Raw genomic sequence first — 17,269 nt, forward strand, 5'->3', positions numbered from 1 at the left:
ATAGAAAGCATGATAAACCTGGAGACCCTATCGTGTGCTTTTTCAAATACATGTTTTCTTTAGTGTCAGTAGCAGGACCGTGGGAATTGTCAATTGAATGATGATGGAATAAGTTGTGTGGGTTTACTAGTAAGTGAAAACAGTGTAAAAAATAATAATGTCCATAAGTGTGATGGTTCTGTAGACCAAGCTTGTGAGTAGTTTAAACCCACCATTAAGTTGTTAAGCTGTCTTCTATTTCATATAATTCAGCATTGGAATGAGTCTGACAGTCTGTGGGAACCAGGTTTAGATTTTGGGATACCTCAGGTGGAAGCAATTAGAAAGAAGAGCTCAAATTAATCTCCCCTTCCATTTATAGACCCCCTTCCATTTTTCACAGAAGAGAATCTTTGACTTCTTAAATGGGAAAAGTAAGGATAAAAGACTTGCACCTCAAGCAGAGTAGTATTTTCTAGATCCTGACTTGTGAGGAAGCAGAGCTGCAAAGATTTTTCTGGTTCCGGCTGAGAAGAAAAGAGCATGAACCTAAATGGACTCTCCTTGTATTGGAGTCACATTCCATACTATTGCCAACCCATCACCTTCTGTTTTCTTTTTCCAGCCGCTTCTTCCAGCTGTGGAGTAACTCCATCATCACCTTTTTTCTTTTTTTTTTTTTTTTTTTTTTTTTTTAACCCAATCTCCTCTGGTCACTGAGTGATTCTGCCTGCTCAGTCTGCCACTGGTTACAGCAACTTGACTGAGGAAAGGTAGGAGAGGGAAAGCATCGAGTGGAGTGCCCTTTTGCGTACCACTAATAATAGCTCTTTCTGCCAGTTTTGGAAAAGTCTGTAGACTTGCTATCAGCATTCCAATATATTGGACATTCCATCATAGCAAAATCACTGATCTTACAAGGTAACTCATACTAAAAAGAAATGGAATAATAGAGTAAGCATTAACTCTTACCTGTACACCTTTATGTTCATTTTACCAAGTGCTGTTGGTATATACACACAGCTTTTTTTTTTTTTAAACTACTTGCCCTGTGATTAGAGCACAGGATTGACATAACTCAAGCTTATGGGAAACTACTGGGTTTTAGCTAAACATGGTGCTCTCAACTATTTTTTTTTTTCTTTAATTGTCACTGAGTTGCTATGTTACATTCTTGCAGATCTGACATGGTCCCCCTGAGGTAAACTAAAGCAAAATAAGAATCTACCTCTTAATAGTCTTTAGGGTACTGCTATTAATGAGTAAGATGTAGTTTTATTATCAAAGCTGATTGTGTTACAATATAAACAGTTCTACCAAAAATTCTGTCTTCAACTAAACAAGCACCCATACAGTAACCAGGTACTGGCCTGTTTCTGTTTTCAGATACGTGTGAGACAGAAGCAGTAACTTATAAGCAAGGTCAAAACTTGGTCTTAACAGATTTAATTCTATTCTAGAGACCACTACTGCTGGGAAATGTCTTATGCAAGGTAGTAAGTGTGTAAATAAAAGAAGCATTATTGTTCTGGAAATAGTTAATCTTCAGCCTGGTGTGTAGCTAGGCTAGGGAATAGCTTTGTTTACATTGCTATAGGTGCTGGCACAGACAACTTGATGCATGCTGTAAAAATGGTAATTACCAAAAGGCTTATTTGCAGTTTCTTATTCTGTTGTGGCTAGTTTTAGAAACCATATTAAGGGATGATATAGGCAAATTTGTTGAACTTCTCTGGAGTCTCCTATCTTCAGAAGAATTCTTGACGTTACTGGATTTAAGCCAGGAAAGAAAGCTGAGATGCATTCTCTTCCACATCCTTTTGAGAAGGAAGGCAACTAGCTTATCCCTCTCAAGAAAGGGGAAGAAATGCTAACTATGAAGAAATTTAGAGTAAATGTTAGGAAAACTTCTGTATTGGGTGAGATAATGAAATGGATTTTGTAGGGTCTTTGGAAGTTTTTTACTGAGAAATTATGGTGTTGAAGTGGATTTTTTGGGGGTCCCTGCCAACTGTTCATTTGTTTGAATCGGTCATTACAATTTGGATTCTCCTCACCTATAAACTGGCATCTTTTCAGTGCAGTTAATTTCACTGACACTTGTAAGTAGTATGTTAAGATGGCTCTGCATAGCCATGAAAATGGAATTTACTTTCTCTACTGTAGGTTTCATGTAATATGTGGGGTTTTATGATTACCATTGTTTAAAGTTTGGTGATTTGTTAAAGCTGTTAATTCTTGGAAGTAGAGACAAATAGATGCTTTGTTTCCCACCATGCCCCATACCGCTCAAGTTGCCTGTCTTTCCTCCTCCCTTTTTTCTTGGGGGAGAACTAAAGGAAGGTTTGTCACTTCATTTTTCATTATTAAAAGGGTGAACAGTCCAGACAGATAATCCTGTTCCCATCAAGCATGTTTGAATGACCAAGAAAAGACCTGTTTAAAAATAGCTGAGACACAATCAGGTTATCTAAGTTTAAATAAATTAAGAAATCAATTGGTCAGGGAATTGGTATTGTGAAACACGGCTGCGTTATTCTGTATTTGAAATAGTTTTCTAATCTTGCAAATAGAGCTAATTTTATTAACAAATAGATAATTAATAGCATGGATTATGTGTTAGTTATGAACCAGTGCAGAAAGTAAGAGGAGGGGAAAATGAAAGAAGAATAGAGGCTTCTTCATTTTAAAACTAGTCAAACTTTTTATTTGGTACATATAACTTCTAACAGTCCATTTTGAAGTGATGGATAGGGTAATATTGATGGAAGGGTATCCCACCCAAAAGGAAGAGCCATTCTCAGCTTTGATACTCTACTGAGCTTCCCCTTGCCCCTCCAAAAGCACAGTCCTGTAGTGCAGGCCATCTAGGCAAAACTCAAACCTGACCCTCAAGCATGGTTAGATGACAGTCAACAGTGGCAGTCCAGAAGCACCACGCTGAATGCCACACTAGTTTGTAAGGGTGAGAACATAGATGGCTTGGCAATTAAGGAAAGGATACTCTGGATGGCTTCACAGTTGAGGCCTAGGGCTAGTTCATTTGTCTATTTGGGGTTATTTTAGGCTAAACTTGGTAAATTACTCACTTTCATTCTGAGATAGTCTTCCCCCCCCCCCCCTCCACTGACATAGGGGAGCTAGAATATGAGAAGTCCTGCATTGTCTTACATAGTGTACTTCAAAAAGGTAAAGAAATTGCTGATGCAGTTGAATGTTAAAGGTAATAATTACTCCTCAATTTTATTTGAAACTTACATGAATGCAACCAGGAAAATCCAATTTTAAAGCAACTTTTTTGCTCTTCTGAGAGAAAACTGCTATATAGATTGAGATGTTTTTTCAGAAAACCTACTCTTTTCACCAGGAAAAAATAATTTTAGCCATGATAGGTGTTCTTGCTGGATTTAGTAGATACTTTGGTTCATCACAGAGACAGAATTACAAGCTTCTTATGGCAAGAAGTCTTCTATAAAATTTTAGAGAAGGGTGGAGAGCTATTCTGAAGTATCCAGGATCTCTTGTCATTTAACTGCATTCAGATGCACTTGAAGAGAGTCTGATCCATCCTTGGTAGCTCTGGAGAACTCAGTCACAGGAAAACTCAAAACTAAAATGGAGTTCAAATCTCTGTAACACCTTGAGCAGTGTATTACAACCAAAGTGAGTAGAGCTTCTTGATTAATTGAATGAAGTTCTTTGCATTCTTACCAGTGCTGGTCTTAATTTTTTTCTGCTTGTTCATTTCTAACTTCTTCCCAGAAGAGCCACACAAGGTGGCTTAAAGTCTTACCCACACCCACACTCCCCCTCAATGTATTGCATAATCTTGTAGCATTTTGTCTTACAGTGTTTTTCTGGGTTGCTTGTTCATGTTATCTTCTCATCCTCATGAACCGCTATGTTACCAAAAGACAGTTTTACAGAGCTAGTAAAGAGACTCATTTAAAGAAGAATTCTTACTTTTTTTTCTGTCCGTGTGATATTATGAATACTAGCTATTTATCATAAAACATGCCTTTGTGTCTGAGTGTGGATAGCTTCTAACTGCTAGCTGATGTGTTGTTCTTAGGAGACTCCAATACTCAAGCTCATCTGTAGTGAACTGTTTCTTCCTTTTTAACAGGAGAATCTGCCCTCATAAAATACATCTATACAAAAACTATACTACGTGCGCTGGTTGGCTTGGCACAAAGCCCAAGAGTCACGGGGAATTGCTGAAGTTTAGCCTTCCCTGTCTATAAGCCACATCTCAGAATTTCATAACCTTGTAGTAGATACCTCTAATGCAACACCAGAGGAGAATACTTGCTTTGAAGCTTTAACAACACTGTGGAATCAATAATAACTAAAGATAGTTTGATTGTGAAATACTGTTTGCATTACTGAATAGTCAATATGAGTCACTAGAGCCCTTTTCAGGTTTTAAGTGTAAGCATGGCTTCTTTTCTCCAATCTTGAATTTTGCATATTAATGTACAGTTGTTTCAAAGTATTTATAACTGTAGTGTCATATTATTTAATGTGCAAGTAAAGACGTGATGGTATATTTTGTATATGTTTCAGCTGTACTAAAAAGTAATCAGATTGAATTGCTTTTACGCTGTGGTGCTTAATTGTTTTGGTTATTTTGCTGTTAGCACAAATGGATACTAGCTTTCACTATGGAAAGTCTGCTCTATCATTAGTATACTGTGTATTCTGAGAGACTGGTCAGCTTTTTTTTAGATGAAGGTTGACACAGATGAAGTCAGTTTACCAGAGTTACTTTTGTGTAACAAATTGGTGATGTAACTATAATATTCCTTCAATTTCATGATTGTGCAGAAAGAGAAAAATATAGGAAGGAAATCAAGAGTAATATTGGAACAACTGAAGTTTCAACAACTTCACTATCTGTATTTGCACAATGTGTTTACACAAAATTTAAGAGAATACCAAATGAAATTCTGAAGCAAGTTAACAGTTGTCACAGGTATGAATTCATATGTCAGGCATTTTAAAACACTTCAGTTATGCTGCTTGACTTCACTGAACCAAACTTTTGTTTTCCTACAAAGAAAATGTGGTGTGTTTCATACAAAGATTAGCAGTAGGATTTGCATCAAAGAACATAGTGTTGTAATTTGAACAAGATCATTCAATGGGTAGTTATTTACATAGTTGTGCATGCAACTACCAGTTTTAAGTATTTTTTATTAGATGTTGTTGCCCATCTTATTTTTTGAGTTTCAGTTGAAACAGTAATTAGCTCACCTACATTTCATTTACGTTGCTTAAATGTTGGCAGTGAAAGTAAAATAAGCTGATAGTTGTTCTTATCTCTTCTGCTTCACAGTGCTGTGAATTAAAATAGTTGCTTTTTACCTTAAGCTACACCTGTCTCTTCTGAAGGAATGAGAAGAAGTGTATAATCAAAGTCAGCATTTCATATGTACACATTTAAGTCTAACCCTGTTTTCTGGCTTAAATCTTGTAAATTTAGCTACTTGTATCAAAAGCATCTAAATAATCTTGCTTAAGAAAATCCTGCTATGACATGGTCTAATTCTTGTACAGTATAAAAGTTTTCTATACATAAATTTTATAGGGTCTGTAAATTGTTTGCACAAAAATGTTGGTTAGAAGTACTTTGCTTAGTGCTCTTGTAATTTAAGCTCAAAGCCAATTTAATGTATTGTTTTATTCACTTTAGACACTTCAACCTTCGAATGAAGAGAGATACGTCTCTTTTTAGTGATGACTTTAAAGTAGAAATATCAAACCAAGTAATTGATTATGATACCTCCCATATTTACACTGGACACATTTATGGTAAGTACAACACTTTAAAGTGGATTAAAGTGCAATCATTTTAAAAAAACTCTTTAGTAGTACATGAAGAAAATTAATATCTGTATGATTAGTTTGTCTTCATTATTAAACTTTAATAATGCATCTAAATGTATTTAAACTCCATCTGCTTTTCTTCTCTTCTGAGAGTCACACTTAAAAAATTAGTATTCTACCTAATAATTTTCATATCCATAGAACTTGGAAGTTCAAGTCTGTTTATGAACATACTCTTCATAGAAGTCTGATGCATTTAAAAAAAAAAAAGGAAAAAGTTGTCTGCATTAAAAAAATCAGGTACTGTTCTCAGTTTAAAGGAATTTAAGGAATATAGGGCTACCATCTTTAAGGGTAATATACCTGTTTTCAGTAAATACAAAAGATAAAATTTATTAGAAAGGAAGGAGTATTCATAGAATCATAGAATGTTTTGGGTTGGAAGGGACCCCTAGAAGTCACCTAGTCAAACCCCCCTGCAGTGAGCAGGGACACTGCTAACTAGATCAGGTTCCTCAAGGCCAGGTTGGGTGGGGCTCTGAATGTTTCCAGGGGTGGGGCCTCCACTACCTCTCTGGGCAACCTGTTCCAGTGTTGCACCACCCTCATTGTAAAGAATTTCTTCCTTATATCCAGTCTAAACCTACCCTGTTTTAGTTTAAAACCATTACCCCTTGTCCTGACACAGCTGTCCCTACTAAAAAGATTTTCCCCATCTTTCCTATAGGCCCCCTTTAGGTACTGAAAGGCCGTAATCAGGTCTCCCCGCAGCCTTCTTTTCTCCAGGCTGAACAACCCCAACTCTCAGCCTGTCCTCATAGGAGAGGTGCTCCAACCCTTGGATCATTTTTGTAGCCCTCCTCTGGACCCGCTCCAACAGTTCCTTCTTGTGCTGAGGGCTCCAGAGCTGGATGCAGTACTCTAGGTGAGGTCTCACCAGAGCAGAGTAGAGGGGCAGAATCACCTTCCTCGACCTGCTGGCCACGTTTCTCCTGATGCAGCCCAGGGTATGGTTGGCCTTCTGGGCTGCCAGCGCACATTGCCGGCTCATGTCCAGCTTTTCATCCATCAGTACCCCCACGTCCCTCTCAGCAGGGCTGCTCTCGATCCTTTCTTCCCCCAGCCTGTATTGATACTGGGGGTTACTCTGACCCAGGTACAGGACCTTGCACTTGGCCTTGTTGAACCTCAATTAAAAGCAGATTAAAAGAAGGATTAAAAGGATTAAAACTTACTCTGTTCATCTTTGCACAGTCTGTTTGGTTCTGAAAGGAATCTAACTGCTTCCTGAAGATCTGTGTTAGTAATGCCCTACAGTGTTGAAGTGACTGTTTTAAACTGCAAAAGGAAGTACACATGCTTAGCTCTTTGTATGCATCTAGGTAGACCAATTTACCAGTTGACTTAAGTAGGTCAGAGGGCTTTTAAGGTATGTGGAGTCTTTTGTGGTTTTTTTCTTATTTTGTGAAATTATTTCTGAAAAGGTTTCAGTTCTTTCCTTACTGCTGAGGGATGAGATTAAAGGATCCACATGAATCTACTCACTGGGCTTACTCTACATTTTTTTTTAATCCTCTTTGTTATCTTTCTCGTTCGACCCAAGTTTGTACTTCTCATGAAGATCATGAACAAAGTTAAGTTAGAGTTGAGTAAATGAGCTGTTTTGCTGTTGGTTCTTGATTTCCATTCAGGTCAAGAGTCTTCCTTCCAAGTGCTCTGAAATTTCCAATTGATAAGCTTATAAGTTCAGGATATTAATGCATATTCTAATAGAATATAGTCTGACGTAAATCTGGGAATACTTAAAAATGTCTTGAGCTTTGTGGAACGCTAATTTTATTTCTACTTTTTCGTGTTCTCTCAAGAGTTCTGTACCTTCAAGATACTTTTTTCAAATTTCAGTACTGCGTATGAGCTTTATAAAATTGTTGCAATTGCTAATTAGAAATTAGAGCTGGTTAATGATAAGAATGAGCACAGTTCTGATAATTTGATAGCATGATTCTGAGCCCTCCGCAAACATTCTTTTTAGTTATCCTTCATCCTTTTTATGGAAAAGGCTTGTTGGGGATGTTGCATGTTGTAGCTGTCAATGATTAAATTTCATAGTTTTCCAGACTGACTGTTTCAAATACAAATTCACTCTATCCCACATTTAAACCTAGCTACAGTTTTAAGAGGTTTATACTTGAAGAGAAAAACAGATGTCTTTACTATAGGGAGATCTTTCTTTGAAAGCTTTCAAAGTTCAGTATACACTGATTTTTTTTTTTTTAAATGATTATATGAACAGATGTATAAGGACAGGACTTGGATATACGATTACATGCTGTATATGTGACAGCTTTAAAATATGGACTTGAATTCTTCATTATATGCTTTTTAAACATGTCATGTATCTGATTAGGAAGCTATTGAATTTAGTAACTATGATTTTGGGATAACTGTATATCTTACTGCTGAATAATCTTAGTCTTAAAAATTCAGACACAAACTTTTTGCAAGAATGTCTTACTGCTGTTATCCAGAATCTTACTGCTATATCACGTAGCGGTTTAGCACTTGGGAACTGGTGCACAATTAGGATAATTGTGCAAACATCATGCTTTAGCATTGTCTGTTTAACACCTCTGGTAGCATGTATGCTTGAAGTTTGCACAGGACTGATATCTTTTAGAAAGGTGAAAAAAAAACAAACAAACAAAAAAAAAAAAACCAAAACAAAAAGAGAAACCCACAACCCAAACCAAATATATCTTTTTCCTTAACAGGTGAGCAGGGAAGTCTTAGCCATGGGTCTGTTATTGATGGAAAATTTGAAGGATTCATCCAAACTCACAGTGGGACCTTTTATATTGAGCCAGCAGAGAGATATATTAAGGACAAAACTCTACCGTTCCACTCTGTCATTTATCATGAAGATGATATCAGTGAGTACTTCCATTTTGTGCTACAGATGAAATAAATTATTTTTTATTAAATGTCAAAACCTGTAAGCCATTTGTAAGCATCAAATGAGACTTCGGCTTGTGTATGATGCTGTGAATCATGCTGTCCTGAAGTGATTCATATACAGTTATGGTGTGAAAGAGATTTATAGCGAACCAAAGTGAGTCTTCCTTATTCTGCCATTTTACGAAATCCTTAACAGTCAGGCTTAAGTGCATTCATGGACACAAATGTCGTTTGAAAAATGTATTCTTAAAATGGTCTGTAATGATTGTTCTTCCCTGTGATCTGCAAAATAAAGAATAATTAAAGTTGAAGTCACTAAGTGTTTACCTACATCTAGTGAAGGTGGTACTTGTGGGAAGTAAAAGCTTCCCCTGCATGCGTAGGTCACAGATGCCTTGAGAGAGCTCTTTAGAAGATGTGGTGGCACCCACTATGTCCCATTTTACACAATAGCTCATGGAAGTGTACAGAGAATACTACCTGAATTTGAAGAGTATAGCCCCAGACATCTAGCTTTAGTTACAAATGCCCAGAAGGATGGGAAAGTACCATGGAATACTTTACCATCTTCAGAGCTGATGCATCAGAGTTCTAATTCATGCTGCCTGCCTTCTTATGTATGATCAGTCTTCAGCTGTAAGAAAAATCAGTTTTATTTGATGCTTAAGAAACTTTATGCTGAACCCCAAAAATACGCAATAAAGTTTCAATCCTTCCAAGCAGATGTTGGTAGAGAGTCACTTTAAGATTACCTTTTGGTTATTGAAGTTAACAAGTTGTGTGTTACAAGCTAACTTTACATAGGACTTCAGTCTTACTTAAGTGAAGTTATAGTTTAAATTGATTTTTAAAAATTTGTCCCATCAGGCCATTGTGCAAATCCTAGTAGACTTGAGTTTGAAATCTCATTTGGAATTGGATGAAGAGTCTTGGGTTAGATCACTAGAAATTACTTGAACCACTCTCATGATGATACACTTATAAATCATTTTCAAAGTGTGTCATAATGAGACTGTGTTGTGAAAAGAAATGATAAAAATAGGAAGATAAATGAGGAAAATCTCTGGTTGTGATTTGGCTTTATATATTGTCATTTTCTCTGTGCTGTAAGCCAGTGAAAAACACAGGGTTATTGCATAATGTTCTCTCAGGTTACTTCTCTTGCATGAATGCAGTGAAGAGAAATGATCTTTCCCTGCTAAAAACTCAGCAAATTTTGTTTATTTTTTTCTAATTGAATAAAGCTTCTGGAATACAGCTGTATTTTGCATTCAGTGGCAGTATATGTGCTGTCTTTGAGTATGTTAAAATTGCTGTGAGCTGGCAGATATGTTTGTCCTTCCTGTTACACCACTCTGTAAATATGATTACTAACCCAAAATCAAATAGAAGTTGCATAATTTTAAAGAGCTTCTGAATGAATGCAGTTACTGAATTTTATGTACGTTGTGAGCTAGACTTGTTTTCTGACTGACTAAATGTATATTTTTCCTGGTGCTTACAAGACCCATATTTGAGAACGAGGTAACTTTATAGGATAGTCTTTCATATACTGCTTTTGATTCGCAAAGAGAAGTTGCAGGATGCGTTTAATTTTCAGCTCTAGGGAGCATTGCAGGTGAAAGTCTGAAAAGGCAGTTTGCCTTGCTAGCTGCTGCTGGAGTATTACAGGGTTTGCTGCTGTAACAGAAGAGTAGTGGGGAAAAGTAATAACAAAATTACAAAAGCCTGGTGTGAAACCGTAAGATACATCTTTTATAACAACATTTCTGTGAATAATTTGCACACGCTTCTAAATTCTTTGGTATGTTTTAGAAGTCTCACCAAACAGTCCAATTCACTGCTTGATAGTGGGAATACAGGACTACCACTTAAATAGCACTTTCTGTAAATAAGTCACTGTCTGCTTTACAAAGGGTTTTATTAACCCTGTTGTAGAAAAGAGAGGGAGAAGGGAAGTAAAGGGACATAAAGCAGTAAAGTGATTTGCTCAGTTTCTAAGGGGTGGAACAAGCAAGAAGATTCTCTTGTCCCAGTTCCTTATGCTGTAAATAGTGGGTGACTAAAAATACTCTCTTCACTGTTATCAACTAATGACAGAAAGAGAACTGTACCTTGAAGCAGATAATTTGATTTTATGAAAGTTAGTATTGCTGTTTTGTAGAAGTGGTGTCTGTTGGGGGAGTAAACGGATCACTTGAGGGCTAGAAAAAGCCAATGATGAAATTGGTTCATATTAATGTCTTACTAAAGTGAGTGGGAGCAGGGTATGAGTGGGGTTTTTTTAAAATTTGTCAGATGATGGCATGTTGGCTTACACTGTTTTTTCCTCTTGAATCTAGTGCATCAAAACCATCAGTTAGAAACAAAATCAGATTATCAGAGAGGATTGTCTAAATCTATTCCAGAGAGCCACATTAAAGCAACAGTACAATATGGCTTCCAAATCACCAAGTGAGTGAACATTGCTGCTTGCTCAGTATGGTTGAAAATAGCCCATCCTGGAGCTAAGGCTAAGCAGCACTATTTGAAAATGTGCCACTCCCATTGGTTGCTGTCAATGCAGTGTCTGATGTGCATGCGTTCTGATTGTATAGTTTTAACTTTTTTCATTGGTATCCTAGATGCCTCTAGGATTTCTGTGGTCTGAAATATCTGAAGTCTACAACTGCTTCCGTCACTTTCTGAATAGCGCTTCTGAGGCTAAAATTTTTTTGCCTGTCATGAGAGCTACTTTTGCATTGGATGGCAGCTCCAAAAAAAATCCCAACAACAAAAAGCTAAGCTTTACAGTAGCTTTAAAAATAAAAACAAGCATGCAAATCTGTTGTTATTGCTCTGGTCTAAGGCTAACTCTTGTGAAAGAGTCAAACCACTAGCATCTTACTCTGGACAAAAGCAACAAAAATGCTCACATTTCTAACTCAGGAGAGACTGGAGGAAGAAGTCATCTTTGCTTTTTTTGGGATATTTTTTGGTCACCTATGTTTCAGCCTTTTGAAACAATACGCTTTTTAGTGCTTTTCAGAAATCACAATGCAACATATGATTAGCATCTCAATGAGTTCTTATTCAGTAGTTAAACAAAAGGGGGTTTTGTAAATAGGGATTATATTGTCAACTTCATAAGGCAGCTTTTGTTACAGTGGATGTGGTGACCAGTGGAAGGCAGCCTTCTGTTCATGACTCGAAACACAAGTTGAATTATTTTAGCTTCTAAACCTCTCTTGATCAAACTGTTCTATAATTTAGTGCTAGAAAGGTGCAAACTGCTATTTTCATTAAAAGGTTTTAGAAACTTTTCTTTAAGGATTAGGATTTCATTGGAACCATATTTACTTTATTGAAATCATATATGCTTAAAATGTATCCCTGAGCTCATATTGTAAAATAACAAAATCGGTATTTTCTCAATCAACAGCAGACAGGAAAATCCTGTTCCAGACCCTCGGGAAAATGAACATGGTCATTTGATTGTCTTTATGGTCTTGGAAAAACTATACAACTGAGAAAAGAAAATAAAGTATTTTGTAATTTTCCAAAACCCTATCTGCTGAATGAACTGACCATTTCAAACTAGGTATTAGCGAGGGCTCTCTTTTTTTCATATTGTGGTTGTCGATTTAATAACTAAGGTCTACTTGGTAGTTGTCATGGGAGCACAGTGTGGCGGACTGCTTAGATTGAAATCTTCAATAAGGATTTTTTTTTTGTATTTGCTTAAATTTGAATTTTGTTCTGACACTATTGCTTTTGCTATTATTGGGCAAATCTCTGGCTGCTGAAGAACTGAAATTTTGTCAGTTTTAATGGAAGTTTGATGTCTCATCTTTGCCCCAGATGCCTAAATCCATTATCAGTTAACTACTTAACCTAAATGATTAACAGATCATGCTATTTACTGACAAGTAAAAGAAAAAAATTCATGTGATCAGGAGTCCCTTTGTGGTAGTTAGTACCTTTTTTAAAAGAATATATATCGTTAATGATGATCTGCCATCTAGTTAGGATAAGATATGGTCAGAAAGTATGAAATGACAAGATTTTTGTTGGGTTTTTAGGTTTTTATTACATTTTTATTGTTTACTAATTTTTAACATTCTGTCAGGCTGTACAAAAATTGAAAGTGTAAAATGGGAAACTGGACAGTATGGGAAAAGAAAAATAAAGGATTTGTTTTGCCTGAGGATTTTCTCTAGTTAGAGAATTGATCCTGTGATTAAACTCTTCTTTTATAGATCTGATGGAAAGTAGGATTCTAGTTGTTCCTCAACTCTGCGTTCACTGTAAGCAATCATTTAATGGTAAAAGCATGTGTTTTCACTTGATCAATTCACAGGGTTGTGGTAGGGATCAAAGAGCTGGTGGAAGGCTGTACCTCTCAAAAGCATTTAAAAGCATCACAAGACTTCTGTGATGTGGGTCAAAGCTGTCCAAGTCATCTGACACCACGTAGTTCCTGCTTGGCTCCAGAAATGGAACTGCTGCAGGGGATGGTGGAAGTAGGAAGTCTCAAAAGGTGGAGAGAGAACAGTGCCTTCATGGTTTGGGGGTAATGCAGCATTTATCAAAAGAAAGCTTTGTATGCAACTTTCTCTGTAAGCTAGACGTGGTTCCAAAGTGAACTATCCTATGTTACCTGCCTCCTGTGTTTAGCAGGGTGGATTCAAATCTCTCCATAGGGGATTTGTCACTTCCAGCACATGCAGAACCTTGGCAATTGCTGTTGTAGATTGTTTCATGTTAAGTTCTCTATAATTTTAACTGTCATGCTTTTACAGTGTTTCTTACTAGATTATTACTTTTGAAGTGAGAAATATTTGTTTGAATTGCAGGTAGTCAGTATTAAAAAAGTATTAAGGGATTTCCTAACCCCTTTGGGAAACAAGATACAGAGGAAAGACTGCTTATTTTGTGTAATGCACTGAGAGCATTTATTTCGAGTACTGTTCTGTCAATTGTCATAATGACACAGAGTATGAATAGAAGTGTGGTGACAGCAGAAAATGGTATTTTGTGCTGGTGCAAAATATGCTGTGCAGTCATGTTTCCAGTTAATTTCTGTGGATTCCTGCAGTTACCACCTGCAGGAATTGCTTTAAAGTTACGATGGTTTTATGTAGATGGTGAGGTGGTGTTGTCCATTGCTCTGCCCTTGTGTAATGTGCTTTTGTTGCAGAGATGAGTGGTCGGCAGTGTGAAATAGGGTAGTGGGTAATGAGAATTCTAGTTACATAGAGTAGAGGGTTTTTTAATATTAAGGTGGGAGGAAAAAAAAAAAGTGGTGGAGATGGAGAAGGGAAGGACTGCATCTATAATCCTTTAATCTTAACTCCAATCTAGTGGTAGTACAGGATCTCAAAAAGTACAGTGACCTCAGCAGTGAGTGAGCAGTCTTACATTTAATATTGGTTATAGCAAAGCCAGCGTTCCACTACATTGCTAATCAAATTTGGTGAGGTGGCTTACAGTAAGAGCATTTTTTTTTTTCTCTTTCCTCTCTCTTCATTCTTCTGGCACTATTCTAGGGCTAACCATACTTGGAGGAACGTGATGAGACAGCAGTTCACAAATGGTGTTTGTGTGGTGTTAGAAATTTAAATGTGGGAAATCAATATGCAAAAAATTATTAAATAAACTTTCAAGGTTGTAATAACAGTAATTCATGAACATTTCTGGAAAAATGAAAGAAATTACCAGTTTTTTCAAAAACCTAAGTACTGCACAGTCATTGTTACCTCTCAAAAGGTTTTCTTCTTCTTAATTTAAAGAAACAACCTTATTAGAATCCATATAAATTACTTCCTACACATTATCAAGATTTTGCTAGTAATCTCGTTGGTAAACACTAGTCAAAACAGAGTAGACATAAAGTTGACCAAAGAAAAAGTGATTTTGTTGTATGTTGGAGCAACTTATCTAAAATTCTGACTGTAAGTAAGTTTTGAAATATAATGCTGTACTTGGATGCCTTTACAGTAGATAAGATTAATTTCCTAGTGAGATAATGAATAACTGTTTACACCCAACTATAATCTTTCAATTACTCTTAGGCTGAAGCTTTCTTTGCCAAGAATCGTGTTTATTAAATCTGGTTCTTTCCCACTAAAGCAAAGTTTACAGTTGCAAGAAAATACTTTGTACCTGGAAAAGGACCCAATTTGGGAAAAAAAAAATAAACTATATTTAAATTAATGTAATTTGTCATTAACTAGGTTTTTTTTAAAAAAAAAAAAAGCGTTAAACATGACCTCTTTAAATACTTGTTTAATATGTGTGATCAGGAGGAATGAAAGTTAGAAGACATCTTTTATTTCTTGATCAGTCCTCTTAAGCTTATCGGTGGGTCCACTGAATCTGGGCTCTGGGTGGTTCAGAGCATAAACTCATATTAAATGGTTTGGGTTTTTTCAGAACTCAAATTCAGCTGTATGCTGAGGATATGGTTTCTTTTTTGTTTCTGTTTGCTATTTAATTTTCCCCTAGCTTTTAATGATTGAAATACAAAGTTTAGAGCTTAATGTTATAGGGAGAAAATCTGAAGGAAGTTGGGCTTATATATTGAAATATTAGCAGTATCATACAGTATGACTGCAGGAAACAGGTACGAGAATCAAAGATAATTAAAGGCAACTGTCAGATGAAACTGTACCAGAGAGCATGCTCCAAGAGTGCATGGACTGTGCTCCAACCACTAACAGGCTTTGACTCCACAGAACCAGACTAGAGCCTAGTCCAGGGTAAAATCCCCTGAAATGAATATAATGTGGACATCAGGTCCTCAGTGCCAGGTCTTAGGCTTTATAAATCTACTCCTATGTGTCTGTTCCATTTATTCTGTGATTCTTGATCTTCACACTTCCTTTAAAAAAAACAAACAAAACCCAACAAAAAACCAAAAACAAGAAACAGACCCAACAACAACTCCTAAAACCCAACAAACCTTGGTAAAGTTAACACATTTCTGACAAAACCTGCACCCCATTGAGATTATAGTAAAACTATGGTTTGCCCTACACAAACTGGTTCCTTAAGTCTTTACATATGTGGCTCCCATAATCTGTACTCCATTATTTCTTACTGAGGCACCAATTTGTAATGGGATCCAATCTGCGGAGAAACTGAAGGAGCAAAACCTCTTCCCTTCAGTACTTCTCATCTCCAGAGGAAGCTTCTGCAAGTACAGGTTGCATACAAATCTGCAGCAGGTACTAACAGTCAAAACCTAACCATATGCACCTGAAGCACATTCACACGCAATGATATCTGCATTGACAAGTATTGAAAGAATTACCCTTGGTAAGCAGCCAGTTGTATGATACTCTCACTGAGCTAGTTTGGATCACTAGCATGTTCAACTGCTGTGTACCTGCATAGTACTACAAGTTTGTTTTTAAAATGTAGACAGTCAGCTATAGTAAGGAGGTGATGAAAATGTTTCTTTTCAGTCTTGTTTTGCTTTGATTGTAAGTTTTAAATATATCCGTAATTCTGTAACTTTTGAATCTACACATGTGCCTATATACATACACATACTTTCGTTTACTTTCCAGAATGGAAATTGTGCATTTCACCTTGTCAATAAAATTTCTAGCAAACTTGTAATTCTAGAATTGTAGAGTTGAGTTTGAAACCAAGGATCATTTGTTTCAGTTCTTATGTATTGGTAGTTAAGTTGCATAATATAAACGTTTACAAAATTCCATGGCAGATGAATAAAGTAATAGAATCCTGTTAGCAAGGTTTCCTAGTTTTAATTTACCAAGTAGAATAAAAAAACCTTTCTCTTATCCAAGCAGTCTTTAGTATACTTGATCTCTAATAGTTTTCCTTTGCGAGTTCGTTTTTTTTAAGGGTGCTGTTAGTTTAAGCAGATACATCAGTACAAATGTGTAAATACGAGCGCTCGTTCTTATGTTAGACGTTGCTCATCATATTTTCTTTTGCTGTCTGTAGGAAAACAATGTTATGAAGCAATTGTCAGTTTTGTTCTGTTTGTAAAACTAAAAATGTATCTCAGTAGAAATGTTTCATGAAACAAGACAGCTGCATAAAGCTTGAATCTTAGCATGCTTCCCTAAAACCACATGAGCAGTACTGGACACAAACTGAATTAAGTTGCAGTGATACAGCCATATTTTGCACTTGTACTTGGAATTTTAAAACTCAGCCTGGTCTTCCTCTTTTTAGAATATCCACATAAATATGGACCCCAAGGAGGCTGTGCAGATCATTCAGTATTTGAAAGAATGCGGAAGTACCAGATGACTGGTATAGAAGAACCAACAACAGAGGTACAACATAGGCTAATGGATTATGTTGATTAGAAATTAGTGTAATTTCCTATTTCTTATATGCTGTCTCTCTTACTTTGGGTCAGTCATCATCCCTCAACGTTGTGAGGTACCTACTAAGAAAACTCTAGCAATATTTTAATGTAATTTTTCTAAATTATTTTTCTCATTGCTTCTACAGCATAGATGTGCTAGCTCATAGGCTTAAGGAA

At 36.4% G+C, this 17,269-nt stretch overlaps 1 protein-coding gene across 1 annotated transcript in view; it reads left to right on the forward strand.

Moving 5' to 3' along the window:
- Positions 1 to 17,269, forward strand: part of ADAM10 (ADAM metallopeptidase domain 10) — a 47,038-nt gene that overhangs the window by 15,111 nt on the left and 14,658 nt on the right. Inside the window, 3 exon segments of the mRNA XM_009643841.2 lie at positions 5,675 to 5,793; positions 8,580 to 8,738; positions 16,954 to 17,057. Of these exon segments, the coding sequence (XP_009642136.2) occupies positions 5,675 to 5,793; positions 8,580 to 8,738; positions 16,954 to 17,057 (382 nt within the window).

Source organism: Egretta garzetta, unplaced genomic scaffold, assembly GCF_000687185.1.
Source record: "Egretta garzetta isolate BGI_Z169 unplaced genomic scaffold, ASM68718v1 scaffold287, whole genome shotgun sequence".
Classification (NCBI taxonomy): Eukaryota; Metazoa; Chordata; class Aves; order Pelecaniformes; family Ardeidae; genus Egretta; species Egretta garzetta.